Raw genomic sequence first — 15,133 nt, 5'->3', positions numbered from 1 at the left:
TTAAGTGGTCAGTAAACTTTTTGTATCTACGATTGATTGTTCCTTGTTGATTGATTTATCCGTTCAAAACTAAGACCACCACCAACACCACTGTTCCAATCAACACTAAAACCCCCACTAAAATGAAAAACCGTTTATTGAATTTAGATTTCCAAGAAGAACTACTCTCAATGTCGCTGGCAGAATTGGGTAGGGGTGATGCAAAATCACGTAATAGTCGTGTTTGGTCATCTGATTCTGTCGTAGATCCTTTCTCTTTTTTGGCACGCTTTGGAGTTTTTGATCTATTTTTCGAATTTTGTGGCTTCTTTTTTCCATTTGTCTTTTCGTTTTTAATTATGCTACCATATTTCGTCATATTTCCATTTTCCAAATTTGTTTCACGAGTATCATTTTTCGTTGGGGAATTAGGAGTTAGGGATTTAGGAGTTCGAGATTTAGGAGTTGGGGATTTAGGAATTAAGGATTTAGGAATTGCGGATTTAGGAGTTGGGGATTTAGGAGTTGCGGATTTAAGAGTTGGGGGTTCGGAGGTTGGGAACTTAGGAGTTGAGCTTCCCACTGGGGGAGTTCGTGGTTGTCTCTTCTGTGGAGATCTTGAAACCTTTTTCTTTTTTGTTGAGCTACTATGATGGCTTTCGAAATTTTTCACAAAATCTTCCCAACCCACCCCTTGCTCTGGACCTGGTGCTACATCGTTAAATTGCCCGCGAATCGGGCTATACCCCTGTAATATCTGCAGTGAACCTTCGCTCATATCCTTTGTTGTAAACATAAAGCACCGAATAGAAACAGATGGTTTTTTAAACGAGTCGCTTATGGACGCAATGAAGACCAAGAATCGACCACCAGCTACTGAATCCATATTGCTCCATACTGTGGTTTGGTCGCCATAGCTTGGGGTGGGCATACCAATTCTATGGTGCGAGTGCCATTCACCAATATTGCACAAACCTTGGGACTTGGTCAATTTTTCACCCACACGTGATAAATAATCTACATCTTGGTGGAATGAGGTCTGCGTACGTGAACAACCTTCACCTGATCCAATAAAGAAATTGTGTCAGCATAGACTTGATTGCTGTTATAACATCGTCAAATAACTACTCAACACCAAAATGTATATAAACAGCAATATGCCATGTTCATTCAATAATATGCTATATATAAAAATGGCTATATTCATGCGTCAGTTGTACCAATGAAAGCTTGGTGAATAATGGTATTTAGAGTTTCTAAAACATTGGAAATTGGATCGTATTCACGAATTGAAACTAAAACTAGACGCGATTATAAGGCTTGATAGCGACCCCCGCAGAGGTCTCAGTCAGGTGATACAAGTTGATGCTATAAATCTAGCTACAAGCAATGTGTTTTATGTCTCTATTACCTGGTCCAATGACAAGCTGAACTATAACAGTGTCTTCACTTTGCCATAGTCCAAATAAATCACCACCAGTTTCGATATTCTGCCTCCGTAACACCAACCATTCCAGAAATCGTATTTCTTGTTCATACATGTACACAGTAAAGGGCTTACCCCATAGATTGCTCATGTTTTTGTTATGTTTTTAGTGAGTCGTCTTAAGTTTAAAGGTTGAATAATGTAAAATATATTTTGTTATGAATTAGGCCATATATAAAGGAAGCTATCAGCCAAAGATAACCTTGATCAATCTTCTTTTGTTTTTAAGTCTAAAGATCAACGATTCATCTTACGTCATCTTCTTTCATCGATGATAAATACACGTTTATTTGCATAGAAATTGTGGTCAGTTTTGCTTTGAACTCGCACACAAGCAGAAAATTATCTTTATCGAATTGTATCTTCTTTATCCTCTCAAGATTACCTGGTTATAGACGCAGTATTTATAAAATGAACCGCTTCGGTTCCGGTTCGAGACGCACTTTCACTTTGACCAGTATGGAAATTGATCTGTAATTCCAAGTAACAGATCGGATTGTTATCATTTTCCTGTTTTCAATATCTGCGGTTGCACGGAAGCGGGTGCGTAGTCTACCATGAAGTACTAAAGCAATTTCAGCCACAAAAAACATTGAAACAGACAACTCAGAACTTATTCTTTTGCAAAGTTAACGATTGATTAACATTTCTCTATTTAGCGTATTTACAGTGATCATATTCACCACATATTCACTCTCAGAGCGCGGAATACTGTTTCGTGTTTTACGTTCAAAAATTTGATTTGTATTATCGAAGGTGACTTAAATGGCTGTGCATATGACTGATGAGTTGATCAATAAATTCTACTTGATCTTGATCATGTCTTTTTTCCTCGGACCATCGCATCACTTCTCTTGAAGAGCCGGAGCCTGTTCTGAGCCCCATCAATTTAATTACCAATGGTGCGCAAGGAAAATTGAGAGGAAACTCAAGAACAACGTGACATCTTTTTGTTTCACACGAAAGACCAAGGCACCCGTTCTTTTTACTCATCTCGATGTCTTTTGATGGGTTTTTGAATTTCTCCAGTTTGCTATGGAGCAGTTGGACGAAGGTGCCTCCCCAATCGCTTTGAAACCAGCTCTCACTTGGCATCGGCGGGTTCTGGGGTCGATGCGATCCACTTTGTTCCTCTCCACTTCGAATATTCCTTAAAACAATCTCATCCTTCATGAAAACGTTGGGTTTTTCGATGTATTTCACTTCTGTAAAATAGCGTTGGAATAGCATAAGATAATACTCTAATTGAAATGGATAATTTAAGTCTGTAAAAATGAGCGCACTAGATGTCTTTATTCACCTCACACTTGCAAAACTGATGTTACTCTCTACGATTCTCAAATGATTAACAAATACTTTATTTCAAGATAATTCCTTTGGATTTTCTGATTGTTAGAGTAATGATTATTTAGACCATGGCCATTGCCACAACATTACAACACACAGACAGTCATATTGCTGATGATTCTGGGAAACAGCGCGTCTAGGCACTTATAATGTGTGACTGTAATGTCAATAACCTTCCCGATTTACGACCCGTCACGAAGTGCTTCTGACAGACTAACAAACTATTTGTACCTCTAGTTAGTCTAGTATTCAATACATTACCTATGCTTTCGTGCGTATGGCTCGACGCTCTAAAAAGCCATGGATTTAGACGAACGTCGTCGTTTTCGATTGTCGCAATTATAAGCAGGAAGCGTTCGACTCCGGCGGGAAAATGTTTCCAAATGCTGTTTAGGTCCCCACTGCTTGGCTGCCTTAATCTCAACTTATGATGCGAATGCCATTCACCGATGTGGCACATCATAAATTCTTTATTCAAGAAGGTACCAACGCTTTTTAGGTAGTCGATATCCTGATGAAACGAGTGAGTACCGTGACGGGAATTCTTGCCAGGACCTGTGATAATGTTGATGTACGGATTTTTCTCATGAGTCCATAAACCAAACATTTGGCCACCGGTTTCACGATCTGGATACCGTAAAACCCAATCTCTTACTCGTGTGTAATCTTCTCGAAATAGCAAAACCACTGGCTTTCGGCTCGCCATATTTCTGGATTGATTTCTAGGTTGTCTTTGAAGGAGCTGTCCACCTGAGTGTCTGGCCGTAGCTTTTATTGTAAACAGAGTACATTGTGACCGGAAGTGCCTCAAAGTGAAAGTGCAACCTGAAGTGGATTCCCGGAGAGATCCTAATTATAGAAACGTAGATAAGTTCTCAGAAAGTCGTTTTAACTGTTAGCTGTGCGCGCATATCATTCTGGTAGTCTTTCAGGGATTAATTTACGTTGCAAGTTGCTGAACTAAATTACTAAATGTATCCCCAAATTGCGATAACTCAAGAAATAATCCGGTTGAATGGTATCAAATATCAACAAGGTTGCTACAAAATATTCCCTGTGACGTTTTTATGGGTGTGTTGGGAACTCCATGCCATGGGAACGTTGTGGTAACAGTTCCACCCATGTTAGATACGTACATTTGGGTGAAGTATACAGTGTACTGGCTTACACGAAGTATGCCGCCAAGGTCGATTTGATGCACGTGGCATAAAGACCGGTTCAATAACACCACCATTATTTTGGTCTGGTGTTTTATAATTATACACAATAATACACAACTCTCTTTACAACTGTTGCGAGTGTTTTGCTATGAGAAAACCAGCCACCATGTTAGGAGTGGCTGCTGCAGGTACACTCGTTGCATATGGTGTTTATTCTTATTTAAAAAGAAGGAAACAAAAGCAGACAGATGAAATTATCAATGATATAGTATGTATTGGCTTGGTTACTTGTATAATTATTTGCAAATTGCAACGTTCTAGTAAGGTTAGGAATGCCTACATAATTAATACACTGTAATGTATAACCTCACTGGGAGATTTGTAGCCCTGTATCTGACTAATCAACACTTATACACTCTTTCACAGTAAAAAAACATATGGCATTAGATGGGGTATATGAAACTGGAATACTAGAGCATTTGGGTCCATTGACTTCATTCACATTTTTTTTTATCACATTTGATCACATTTTTCTTTTTTAATGGTAGATGAATGACTTTAAAGATGCAAATGTTTTTATTAAAGACCCAGTTGGTCTGCGAGGGAAATTGAAGGGTTTAATGGAAGGTGGTGCTGAGAAAATGCAGGTTTGACAGTTTTCAAAATTTATGAGGCGAAAATTAATGACATGGTTGGGACTTGAGACTTTTAGCAGAGTCAAACCATGAATTGCATTTAAAATTTGCATTTTGTTACACCTAGTGTATTGCTGATTTTGATGGTACTTTAACAAGAGGGTCTTACAAGGGACAACCTGCACAAAGTAGCTTTGGTAAGTTGACTGGTATTGCCTGGTTTTTTATTACATGCAGTTTTATTGTAATTGCATGTCAACTTGGCTTTTGTATACATCTAGCTGTCGTTTCACGCACTGCTTTGTTGCCTGAGGATGTTGAAAGAAAGGTTAATGTTTCTTAGATTCATTCAATAAAAATATATAAATAATTTGATGTATCGTAAATGTGAGCTAGATTCAAAGATATTTGATTTCAGGCTTTTAAAAATTCAAAATAAACTATTTTGTTAAGGAACAAGAGTTGAGGGCAAAGTATTATCCAATTGAGAGATCAAGGTAATACTATCCTAATGGGTAATTAATTCTCTGTTTGTGACGATGAGGATTATATGCGTGTCCTCTCTTCTTTTTAATAGAAACAGTATAGGTTAGTCACACATATGACAGGGAATCACTCTAGTCACATGCCCTAATGTTGATCTTTAATCAAGAAAATGTTAATTGTGCCTCTGTGACTTTAAACAGTTATATTTATAAACAATTTTTACCAGTGACAAGACATTAGAAGAGAAATGCAAGGCTATGGAAGAATGGTAACATTATATTTATCAATTATTATCTAGCTTCTGTAATTTGGAGTTTAAAATTTATTAGGATTTTTTTTATCCCAGGTGGGCAGGAATCTTTCGTATACTGGAAGAGAGCAGCTTTACAAAACAAATGATTCCAGACATAGTTAAAGGTGGAACTTCAGTTTTAAGGTAAAACCTATTTAACAATTACTAAACAAGATTGAGCACGTACACTATGAAGAACTATCATTCTAAAGCTTGTCATTTATTGTTATCTAAATAGTATTAACATAATTATTAAATTGTGCTTTTGCAGGGAAGGCTGTGTTTATTTTCTCCAGAGGTTAAATGATGAAAAAATACCTCTCTTGGTTTATTCAGCTGGAATTGGAGGTAAATAATTCTACCTTCATTCAACCATAGCAATAAAATATGACAAATTAATTGGCAATGTGGAAATACCAATAATTATACTAGAACTATTATTGGAGTTATTTCTGCATTATTTAGATATAGTGGAAGAGGTTATTCAGCAACAAGCTGCTGATTCTACCAAAAATCTTGACAACATCACCATCATTTCAAACTACATCAACTGGGATAGTGAAGGAAATATGAATGGAATTAAGGGACACTTTCTTCATTCAAGCAATAAAGGAAGTTTTGCTGAATCTTTAGATTATAAAGATACTGTGAAGGTAAGATGAATCAAGCATATATTCACTTGAAGGTGAGTATTTTCATTGTAAAATTGCTGTTTCTTTTTCATTATAGACTCGGACAAATATTATTCTGTTGGGGGACAATGTAGGAGACTCAGAGATGATAAAATGTGCTGGAAATGTTGAAATCTGCTTGAATATTGGTTTCTTAAATGACAATGTAAGACATATGCTTTTCTTGATTTTCTAGTAGTCCTTTCCTGATTTTCTAGTAGTCCTTCACTAATACTTACTGCTCACTTATAAGCAGTGCTCTTATTAATTATTATACCATCTAGTATTGTTATTTTTCAAATGATTAAAGTTAGGATTTTCCCACAATTAAAAATCAGCATTCATGTATTTTTGTTATCTGTGAATTACATCTATGTTTTCAGGTAAATGAGTTGAGAAAAGATTTTGAAAAACTCTATGACATTGTAATTGCGGACCCTGAATCCATGATGCTTGTTTCTGTCCTGCTAATGAAACTTTTGGGTAGGAAATAGATCATCAAAAAGGTAACATTTACTGAATGATTTTTGAAAGTATCCTATATTCAATTTCTTCGTCCGAATGTAGTATATATATTTACAAACAATTCAAATAAATGGTTCTCAACCCTGTCTGACTATGACAGTGAGCACAAATGGAATATTTTATGGAATTGTACAAGCAAATAAAAGGCTGAATTGCATGAACATAGATTTTAAATAATTTACACTAAATGTTATTATCATTAGTCTAATAGGTAGCACTTAGACACTGCATATTATTCTTTTATACAACCTGAATAATTTATATGGTTTGTAGTATTTTTTAGTTTTATTTTTCTGTATGATTGTATCAAATTATATTTTAGTACAGTTATTATTCATATATTTTCTGCATTTGTTATTCTGTGTTTGTTGGAGATTGTTCATCAGAGAGTATTTTTATTCGTCTTCCACCACTTTGATTCACTTCAACTTCAACATGATCAAGATGCCACCTAAAAATGTTATATTTCAAGCAATCAATTGGCAAGCATACTACAAGAAGATGCATTGGATTACTACGGTTAAGAATGATAGAAGAAAATATTAGAGCCTTTGGTGAAATGAAAGTAGATAATACCTTTCATTTTTTTTGGAGGATTTTGAGAAGACATTTCCTGACCTCTTTGAACCTTTAATGGGAACTACAATCTAAAATATATTATAGAAGATCAGGTATCAGTTTTTGCAATTCTAATATAAGTATGCTTTTAAATTATACTCTACTTTTAATATGAAATACAGTTAATTTGCATAGCATCAATACATGTCCATTTTTGTGCAATGAGTTTTGTCAATACCTGTGCTTTGTCCTTGGTGATTTGGATATCTCGCCTTCCAAGATTCATATAGGCAAACCTGAGAGGGCTTCCAAGGATGTCATTGGTTTGTTGATGGTTTTTAACAACATCTATTGTCAGCTGGTAGTAGCCACCAGAAGCAAGGTTGGCTTAAAAAGATATGGGAAAGAGATAATTATACAGAAATGTGCTGCCGTTCAAGATGTGCATGAACACATTTACTCATGGTGACCATTCCTGAATATGAATTAATAGAATTTGATGTGTCAGGATATCTGTGTGTTCTGCCAATCAATGGAGGAAGATAGTGCTTGGTATATAATGTGTTAATCAGTGTTAAATTACACACATCATAAATTTATAGATTTATTATAATCGTTATATAATATTGAGTCATAGTTATAATATTTGTCATTAATATACCTTGTGTGTAGTGATGTAGGACAAATGCTCCACTAATGGAAGCAACTGCACCATATATTGCAATCCTTCCTAATTTCTGAATGCTCATATTCACCCACTTCGCTCTAAATCACAGCATATCGAACACACAATCGATTATATCGATCATAAATATTATTAGAACTCACATATGCATCTGCAAGCTCAAGAAAGGTTAACCAGCGGTTACTCGCCACAATGGCGGGAAATTTTAAAGAGCAGTTGTTCATTTGACATTTCCGAAATTTTTTGAAGAATTACGTTTTGTTTTCTTCTTTCACCCTTATTTAAAGGCATGAAACAAGGCCGTTTTCGCAAATGTCGAGAGCTAAGAAAGAAATAATTGGCAAGGTATGGAATAAGTAGTTTTTTCTAGTGTTTCCCCCTTCATTTTCAGCGTTTCATAAAAGTCCCATTTTATTTTGATTAGGAAATTGTTTTCACGTCAAAATTGATACAGTCAAAGTTTATAACAATTTTCTCATGTTGTTACAGCCGTCAAAGGCCTCGTTAAAGTCAAGAGGATTGTCTACAAGCAACAAGAAAACTTCAAGGTACAGTTACAAATTTAATCCAGGTTTCAATTGCAATTCTCCTTGTCCTTTTGTATTTCAGTGGCAGGTTTGAAAGGATGAGTGATTCTAAACAAAATACACAACAATAAGCATACTTTCCTTTAAATAAATTGCAAAGAACATATACATGCACAGAAACTTATAATTATTTTGACTAATGGTCCTTGGGATGGCATGTTTACATGTGCTTGGTCATCTGAGATACAATAAAGGCTAAAGCATGAGATGACTTAATATTTCAAAGAACTGGGATATATAATTTATATAAATAATTGTTGAAGACTTGTGAAAAGTTTCTAAATGATAATGCGCAGGAATTAAGAAGCTATAGACTAGCTTCCACATTTGACTCTGATATAATGGTTTAACATTGTTTTCATGTGCATATAGGAAACAGTCAATTGACACAGGATATTCACTGTATTCAACTGACTCTGAAAATGTAAGATTTTTGTCAATTATATTATAAATACATGCATTCATTAAGTGGAGAATGGTTGGAAGAGACCTGCAGCCATCCAATTTAGTTGTAGCTAGGAGCCAGAGAGTTGCCAAGAGTAATGTTTGAACAATTCTTTTCAAGGTGTCAGAAGTCAATACTGGGCTTGATAAATGTGCTGAATTATTGACAAATATTTTAGAGATAAAATCAGCAAGGGCAAAAGGTACAGTTACAGTCCATCCAATATATACTGATAGTGTTTTGAGTTAATACAGTGAATGTAGTTCAATTCACAGAATTGTATTCTCTTTATTTAGAGATGAAGAAATCTGTGTCCCATCATGCAGATAGACCACTCCAGCAACGACCAACAATGCCAAGAAGCAGGAAAACAAAACCTGCTCCAACTAGTTTGAAGCTTGCTTCAACTAATCAGAAACCAAATAAATCAATTCACATACCAACAGCAAAAATACCAGGTATGATTTTCTACAAATGAAATTTCAGGGTGTAACTGCCATTGTTTCCTGTGATTTCTCAGCTTTATTGCATAATTATTATAGTAAGGTCATGATGGTGAAATTTATGCAAAAGTTCATCTGTATAGGTTCTGTTCAAAAACCCAGGACTGCATATAATGAAAGAGTTGTGGCATCCACTCCAGTTCTTACTACAGAGCAACGCAAACACCTACAAGATCTTCAAAAAAAAGAACATGATTTGCAACAGCAAATACAACTTTTGCAGGATGAGTATAATAATTTGGAGGTAATTTCATTGTGCACTAGCTATTCCTGGTTTAGACATCTTAACAAAGAATGAAATATTACTGCATTAGTTGATCATTTTTCATTTTAAAACAATTCTCAACTCTTTCTCTTAGGAACACAGCGTTGCTGAAAGAAGTCCTCCATCAGGTAAACACGTTCAGGACGCCATATTCCACAGTATTAACCGTGAACGTCAGGAGCCAAGTTCCTCCAGGAGAAGTTTAGATTTTAGCAACCATGCTGAAAAACCATTTGTTGAAAATCAGGTCCAAGTTGTAAATGAAAGTTCAGCAACAGCTAGCGTTGATGATTCAGTGTCTTGCGAGAAACCTGCTGAACATGAAAAAACAAGAAGAGTTCAGTTTGTTCCTGGAATTACAACACCTCATGAACCAAAGACTGACAGTAAATTTCAAGAATTGAATTCTAAGACTAAGATCGAAAATGAAGTTGAAATGACTAATAAATCTCCTTCGTATCCTGAAGATCAAAATATGACAACTAATGGGAAAGTAAGCAAAGCTTACAATCTTGGTAGTCAAAAGCAAGCGAGACCTCCTTCACCACAAAGGTATTCAGACCACTTGAGAATCCTCGCTTATCTGTTTGGAGAATTACGTGCAATTTTAGCATCATCAGGTATGTAGAGTGTAGTCGATGGTGATTCTGCCTGCATTGATTATTAGAGACTCTTTAAAACCAAAACGTATTTTATTCTGATTTTGACAGATGATAAAGAAGTCGACCGTCTCATTATTGAGATTGAAAGCGAGATTCGTTTGTTGACCTCGTACACAGTACACTCGCTACGCCCATCACCGGGAGAGAAGGCAATCAAGAAACAATATGATATCGATACAGAAATAGCTTTACAGCCATTGAGATCAGAGAACAGCGATTTAAGAAGGTAAAAGGAACGTACCTGAAGCAGAGCTTACTGTATGTCATTCCATTTCACAGTTATCAGCATGAAGTATTGGTATCAGGCTATCAGCCAGAAATGTACCCAATTACATGATGACAATAGAGAATATGGGCAGAACATTTAAGTTTTGTTTGAAAAACCACAATGAGTTACATGGATTTATTGCAACTATCAGAATACCAATGAAATGTAGTTTTTTGTTTAGAAAGTTGCGTATTGCGCATCAAAAATCAAAGGATTTGGAGGAACAGTTGCAAAAAGGTGTAGGAAAGAGGAAGGAAGGTTGGTGCTGAGAAATAATTCCTAGAGAGTTATCACTGATTTGTGACGCCCCCTAGCTACTATAAGTGTAGTATTCAGTTACTTTTTTTATAGTGAATATTTTATTTTTTAGATTTCGCAGATTTTTCAGATGAGAGCGTCATTGAACACTTGCATAAACAGCTGTTTCTAGAGAGAGAGAATGTTAGACAAATGAAACATCGTAATGAGCAAGCTGAAAAGGTACTGCATGGTGTAATCTTAGAGCTTGTTCATTTGTCAAACAAAGTTGTATGTTCTAGAAAATGATGATTTTGTTCTTATAGATCATTGCACAGCAGAAAAATGAAAATTCCCAGCTTCAGGATATAATAGCTGAAAAGGTAATGTTTCTGGACAAAACCTGTATGGATAGGCTTTATACATGTAATATAAATTAAATTTGCTTGTAGTCTAGAACCGTTAACAGTAACACTACATCATCATTGAGCCTGACATTGATAACGGTACAGCAATCTTGCTTATGTCAAGGTTTGCAGTTGTTTATTTTAAAATATTTTATTATCAGGACGAAGAGTTGGATACTATGCATGACGAACTGAGCTCATATAAGACTAAGTACTCCACAGGTTCGAGCGCTGACAGCCATTCCAAACGTCAAATTGAATCAATGGAACTCAAGATTCGTGCAAAAAACAAAGAAGTTGATTTATTGAAGCTTGCGATTGAACAACGCGATGCCGAAATTGAACGCCTAACTGAGTTAACCAGGTACATTGAAGTGGGGTTTTTTACCTATTAGATCAGTTTGTAATGGGAGAGGTGAATCACATGAATTGCTCACAAAATTCTAGGTGAATGCATATATCTCCTTTTTCCTATTTCAGAGGATTACAACAATCATTGACAAGGGTTCTGACAAACGTTCAAGATCTTCATCCAGAAGATGTCACTCCAAATGATGTATCCATGCTCTCTGGGATCGATTCATGGAGACCCACCACAATGACCACATTGGAGCCACCAAAAGCAATGCCAAGGTGCACTATTTCTGCTTGTAGAAGTACCCATAACTGTATGAAAGATTGTAATGTTATATATTGTGTTATTTTAGTACATTTGCTTCTTTGAAAACTGTATTTGCCGTTTTCTTTTTTAGTGTTGTTTCGACTGCGCCAAGAGTTCATCTTCACCACCTTCATGAAGCCATTGCCCTCTCTGAAAAGGAGCTGGATCTCGCGTCACTGCAAACTGGTAACCGTGAGTACGACAATATTTCATCACCTGTTTCACGTATGGAAAGTTCTAAAGAGATCATTGATAGTGTTGTAAATGACAATGATGATGATACAACTATTTCTGTATCATCCACTGATGAATTTGTCTTCAAGCAAGAGCTTGCTAATCTCGATACGATGATTGCAAGACTTCAGGACAGCTTGCGCAAAAAATAAGATTTGGCAAAAGAATTGCCAGATCATTCGTGGGAGAATGAAAAAGGGCAGTTTGAATATTTATGTACATACATACTGTACAATCCGAATCATATTATGCACTATAGTAGAAGGGGAAATAATATCGACTGGGTCAAGATTACCGGTGCCAGACTGCCAGCTAAATTTTGTAAACTGCAGTAGATATCATTTTGTAAACTGCAACAGATATAATCTTCGAAGACAGAGGAGAGTTGCCTAGCACAAGAACTAGACTATCCAGACACAATTTGATTCTATAACTACGTTAATTATCTTCATATATGCATGAAATTATAATTTTGATTTACGATGTAATTGTACTTAGTGTTCCTGGCTTCAACTTGCATGGATTTCAAAATTTATGCAAGTCAGTGGTTAGATTCTTGGAAGACATAAATAGTTTGTCTTCCAGGAACTGTAGCAGATAACCTTTAATTTCCCGGAAACGATAAAGGGTTTCGGGGAACCCTGTTGTGTACAGTTTCGTATTGCGACCACTTCCGCTTTCGGTTCAACGTTCTAAACATACAAACTCGTATTCGTTCGATGTGTGTGAAGTCGAAGGCACGTCAAATTCATCATGAGTAGCGAATCTAACTTACAATTGTTGTTGCATGCTGGAGAATTGGAATATATCATCGACATTATCAAGGCTTCGCGAGATTCGAACAGGCAGGAGCGTTCCTTGTGTGTCGGTGGTTGTTTATATGGCTTATGGCGAAACTCTTTGAAACAGCCAGTCATTCAGTTTGTCACCGGTCCTGATAAAAACCCTAGCAAAAAAGGCGAGGCCAGGATAAAAGAGCTGTTTAAGAATTCCTTTACTGATAGGTGTGCACAAATAATCACGAATGATCATCAGTTATTGCATCTTGGTTTCTGGTTCTATGGCGAGCAAGATGAGGAAAACAAAGGTACTCGATATTACTGTATTGTTTGCTAAGTTATATATACCTTAAAACAACTTTTCTCGCTCGAGGCTCTGTATATAATATCTCAGAGATTGGCTGAACGCCGCCATGTCGCCGCATGAACCTCCAATTCGATCAGACTCACTTCCTGCACAATACAGTATAACTTCTAGCTAGTATACATACAACACATCTTAAGACTATTTCTTGGATAATGTTATATTTCACCGACGCACTTTTGTTGTAACATCCTTTTGAGTTTAAAAATATCGTTTAAATTTGTAAATATTAAGTTCAGACATTAGTTGATTGTATGTTGAATCCCATCTTTGTTGCTTCCCAGCCAAAGAGATCGCCCTTCGCAATTTTAATAAAAGCGTGCTGCTCCTTGTGTCCGAAGATGGGCGCAATTCTGGAAGCTGGTCAGGTCAATACCACCTCAGGTTTAAAAACGCTGCTGAAGCTTCAAGTTTACTTTATAGAGAAGGTAACACTCAACTCAGTTAATCAACTTTTTCTTTCTGAATACTGGACTCCTGTATCAATATGTGATGCAGTGTATTGTATAACTATGTATGTATTCTTATTTGAGCTATCATTGCAAAAGAACCGGTAATTTAAAACTTTACTTGGATATCTTTATACTGCAGGAGTGTTTACTGTTATTGCATAGACTAAATGAATTCTTTGTGGTAATTTCTAGATGTTTTGGACGGGCAGAGTTCGTTTAGGGTGTATGAAAGACTGACAAATAAAATCAAAGATTCCAAATTTATTGCCCATCCTGAACAACAATTGGAAAGAAGCTATCGTGACCCAAACACCAGATGGGCGTTCCTTGATAACTTACCTTCACGTGTGCAGGTTGAAGAAGCGGTAACCAGTGAAGAGCAATGGTATTCCACTGACGAAGGAATGGCGCATTTGCAGCGTTTGTTTCAGTATTTTAAAGAAGAGGGTATCACTCCTGACATGTCAAGAGATACCGCCACTCAAGATATGCAGTTTGGTTTCGATGGCGGTTACAGCTTGGATTTTCCAGCAAAATTCCCTAAGAAAATGCCAGAATTTCATATTCCTGGTAGAGGAAAGCGTAGGCTCGACGACATTAGGCCTAGATCTGGTGAAGATGTTTGCGCTGTTTTGGTGCGCTATGTCGTCGGTTGTATTAGGCAACAGTCATATTAAAATCATGGAACATTCAATTCCTTTTTGTTACAATATATAACCACTAAATATTTTTTGCCCATTTCTATATCTATGCATGGTATCTTGATTAGCCGCTGGAATATATATAATATATATGGACAGTCATAATGTAATAATGTAATCGCTAGGTTAAAGTATATATCCTAGAGAAACCATGATATGTTTATGTGTTTCTTTAACTAGATATTCCATGGTGAAGTAAGTGACTCGTATCGTAAAAAGAATTTCTGTGGACAGTAAACACAACGTTTACTATTATTTTATAATTTTACTTTCTATTATGATAGTTTTACTTTCATTTTATCTCACGACTATAACATACAGATTGTTTACTATATATTTGCAATTTCTTGGAATTCAATGTTGTCTTCTTGTTTAAACATAGCAGTTGGTTCTTACTTGGAAATTTTATTGCGGTTCTTGGAAATCGCTCATTTATCTTATTGCAGTTCTTGGAAATCGCCTTTATCTTTAATAATAACTCGGAATTCCAGTTTCTTTTTTGAAATATGTTTCAATTCCCGGTATAACAATAAGATTAAATTACATGCATTATTTGTAAGTTCATGCTTTTTGGATACAGGGTATTTTCCTTTTCATTATTCATCTTCTCACGATTTTGGTGAATCTTGGTGAAATACTTGGGCGAAGAATAGAGACTCGTAGTTGTGTCACAGTTGTTTTCTGTCATACGACCTTATACCCATGCATTGGCTCCATCCTATTATAAGCGTTTTCTATTATATA

The 15,133-nt window shown here is 36.0% G+C and overlaps 4 protein-coding genes across 5 annotated transcripts; 2 read left to right on the top strand and 2 right to left on the bottom strand.

The window, feature by feature from the left end:
• Positions 1-39: 39 nt before the first annotated feature.
• Positions 40-3,573, bottom strand: LOC114525641. Its single transcript, XM_028547039.1, has 3 exons — positions 3,074-3,573; positions 1,391-2,670; positions 40-1,041 (listed from the first exon to the last, which is right to left on the bottom strand). Exons 2-3 carry the CDS (start codon positions 1,554-1,556, stop codon positions 56-58), a joined length of 1,152 nt encoding a protein of 383 aa, XP_028402840.1. The 5' UTR covers positions 1,557-2,670; positions 3,074-3,573; the 3' UTR covers positions 40-55.
• A 111-nt stretch (positions 3,574-3,684) lies between these two features.
• Positions 3,685-6,574, top strand: LOC114525646 (cytosolic 5'-nucleotidase 3-like). Its single transcript, XM_028547046.1, has 11 exons — positions 3,685-4,240; positions 4,521-4,619; positions 4,735-4,804; positions 4,889-4,935; positions 5,061-5,104; positions 5,320-5,361; positions 5,440-5,529; positions 5,657-5,733; positions 5,851-6,038; positions 6,115-6,222; positions 6,440-6,574. Exons 1-11 carry the CDS (start codon positions 4,121-4,123, stop codon positions 6,548-6,550), a joined length of 996 nt encoding a protein of 331 aa, XP_028402847.1. The 5' UTR covers positions 3,685-4,120; the 3' UTR covers positions 6,551-6,574.
• Positions 6,575-6,857: 283 nt separating this feature from the next.
• On the bottom strand, positions 6,858-7,961 carry LOC114525655. Its single transcript, XM_028547057.1, has 4 exons — positions 7,801-7,961; positions 7,378-7,526; positions 7,158-7,228; positions 6,858-7,032 (listed from the first exon to the last, which is right to left on the bottom strand). The coding sequence occupies exons 1-4, from the start codon at positions 7,886-7,888 to the stop codon at positions 6,936-6,938; spliced, it is 405 nt and encodes a 134-aa protein (XP_028402858.1). The 5' UTR covers positions 7,889-7,961; the 3' UTR covers positions 6,858-6,935.
• Positions 7,584-14,354, top strand: LOC114525640 (coiled-coil domain-containing protein 14-like). 2 transcript variants are annotated; one of them, XM_028547037.1, is made up of 17 exons: positions 7,584-7,691; positions 8,112-8,169; positions 8,314-8,372; positions 8,784-8,835; positions 8,977-9,058; positions 9,153-9,314; positions 9,443-9,603; positions 9,719-10,244; positions 10,335-10,512; positions 10,736-10,812; positions 10,925-11,034; positions 11,118-11,174; positions 11,360-11,562; positions 11,679-11,831; positions 11,951-13,180; positions 13,521-13,664; positions 13,881-14,354. In XM_028547037.1, exons 1-15 carry the CDS (start codon positions 7,639-7,641, stop codon positions 12,243-12,245), a joined length of 2,226 nt encoding a protein of 741 aa, XP_028402838.1. In that variant the 5' UTR covers positions 7,584-7,638; the 3' UTR covers positions 12,246-13,180; positions 13,521-13,664; positions 13,881-14,354. The 2 variants fall into 2 exon arrangements, with proteins under 2 accessions (XP_028402838.1, XP_028402839.1); XM_028547038.1 differs by lacking the exon at positions 7,584-7,691 and having other exon boundaries at positions 8,053-8,169.
• The last annotated feature ends 779 nt before the right edge of the window (positions 14,355-15,133 follow it).

The sequence above is a fragment of the Dendronephthya gigantea genome, unplaced genomic scaffold (genome assembly GCF_004324835.1).
Source record: "Dendronephthya gigantea isolate DGI-Jeju-01 unplaced genomic scaffold, DenGig_1.0 000035F, whole genome shotgun sequence".
Taxonomy (NCBI): Eukaryota; Metazoa; Cnidaria; class Anthozoa; order Malacalcyonacea; family Nephtheidae; genus Dendronephthya; species Dendronephthya gigantea.
Note: the sequence above shows the minus strand (reverse complement) of the source record. Positions and strands in the feature narration are given on the sequence as shown.

What these genes read in the sequence shown, in the direction of transcription:
- LOC114525640 (XM_028547037.1), top strand. Translation starts at nt 7,639, where the DNA reads ATGTGTCAGGATATCTGTGTGTTCTGCCAATCAATGGAGGAAGATAGT. An exon ending in AGAAAGAAATAATTGGCAAG is followed by an intron (nt 8,170 to 8,313) that starts GTATGGAATAAG and finishes ATGTTGTTACAG; the next exon opens with CCGTCAAAGGCCTCGTTAAA. An exon ending in TGCAATTTTAGCATCATCAG is followed by an intron (nt 10,245 to 10,334) that starts GTATGTAGAGTG and finishes TGATTTTGACAG; the next exon opens with ATGATAAAGAAGTCGACCGT.
- LOC114525641 (XM_028547039.1), bottom strand. Translation starts at nt 1,556, where the DNA reads ATGAGCAATCTATGGGGTAAGCCCTTTACTGTGTACATGTATGAACAA. An exon ending in TCAGCTTGTCATTGGACCAG is followed by an intron (nt 1,042 to 1,390) that starts GTAATAGAGACA and finishes TTATTGGATCAG; the next exon opens with GTGAAGGTTGTTCACGTACG.
- LOC114525655 (XM_028547057.1), bottom strand. Translation starts at nt 7,888, where the DNA reads ATGAGCATTCAGAAATTAGGAAGGATTGCAATATATGGTGCAGTTGCT. An exon ending in CCTACATCACTACACACAAG is followed by an intron (nt 7,527 to 7,800) that starts GTATATTAATGA and finishes TATCTTTTTAAG; the next exon opens with CCAACCTTGCTTCTGGTGGC. An exon ending in TCCTCCAAAAAAAATGAAAG is followed by an intron (nt 7,033 to 7,157) that starts GTATTATCTACT and finishes TAACATTTTTAG; the next exon opens with GTGGCATCTTGATCATGTTG.
- LOC114525646 (XM_028547046.1), top strand. Translation starts at nt 4,121, where the DNA reads ATGAGAAAACCAGCCACCATGTTAGGAGTGGCTGCTGCAGGTACACTC. An exon ending in GTGGTGCTGAGAAAATGCAG is followed by an intron (nt 4,620 to 4,734) that starts GTTTGACAGTTT and finishes TGTTACACCTAG; the next exon opens with TGTATTGCTGATTTTGATGG. An exon ending in TGCAAGGCTATGGAAGAATG is followed by an intron (nt 5,362 to 5,439) that starts GTAACATTATAT and finishes TTTTTATCCCAG; the next exon opens with GTGGGCAGGAATCTTTCGTA.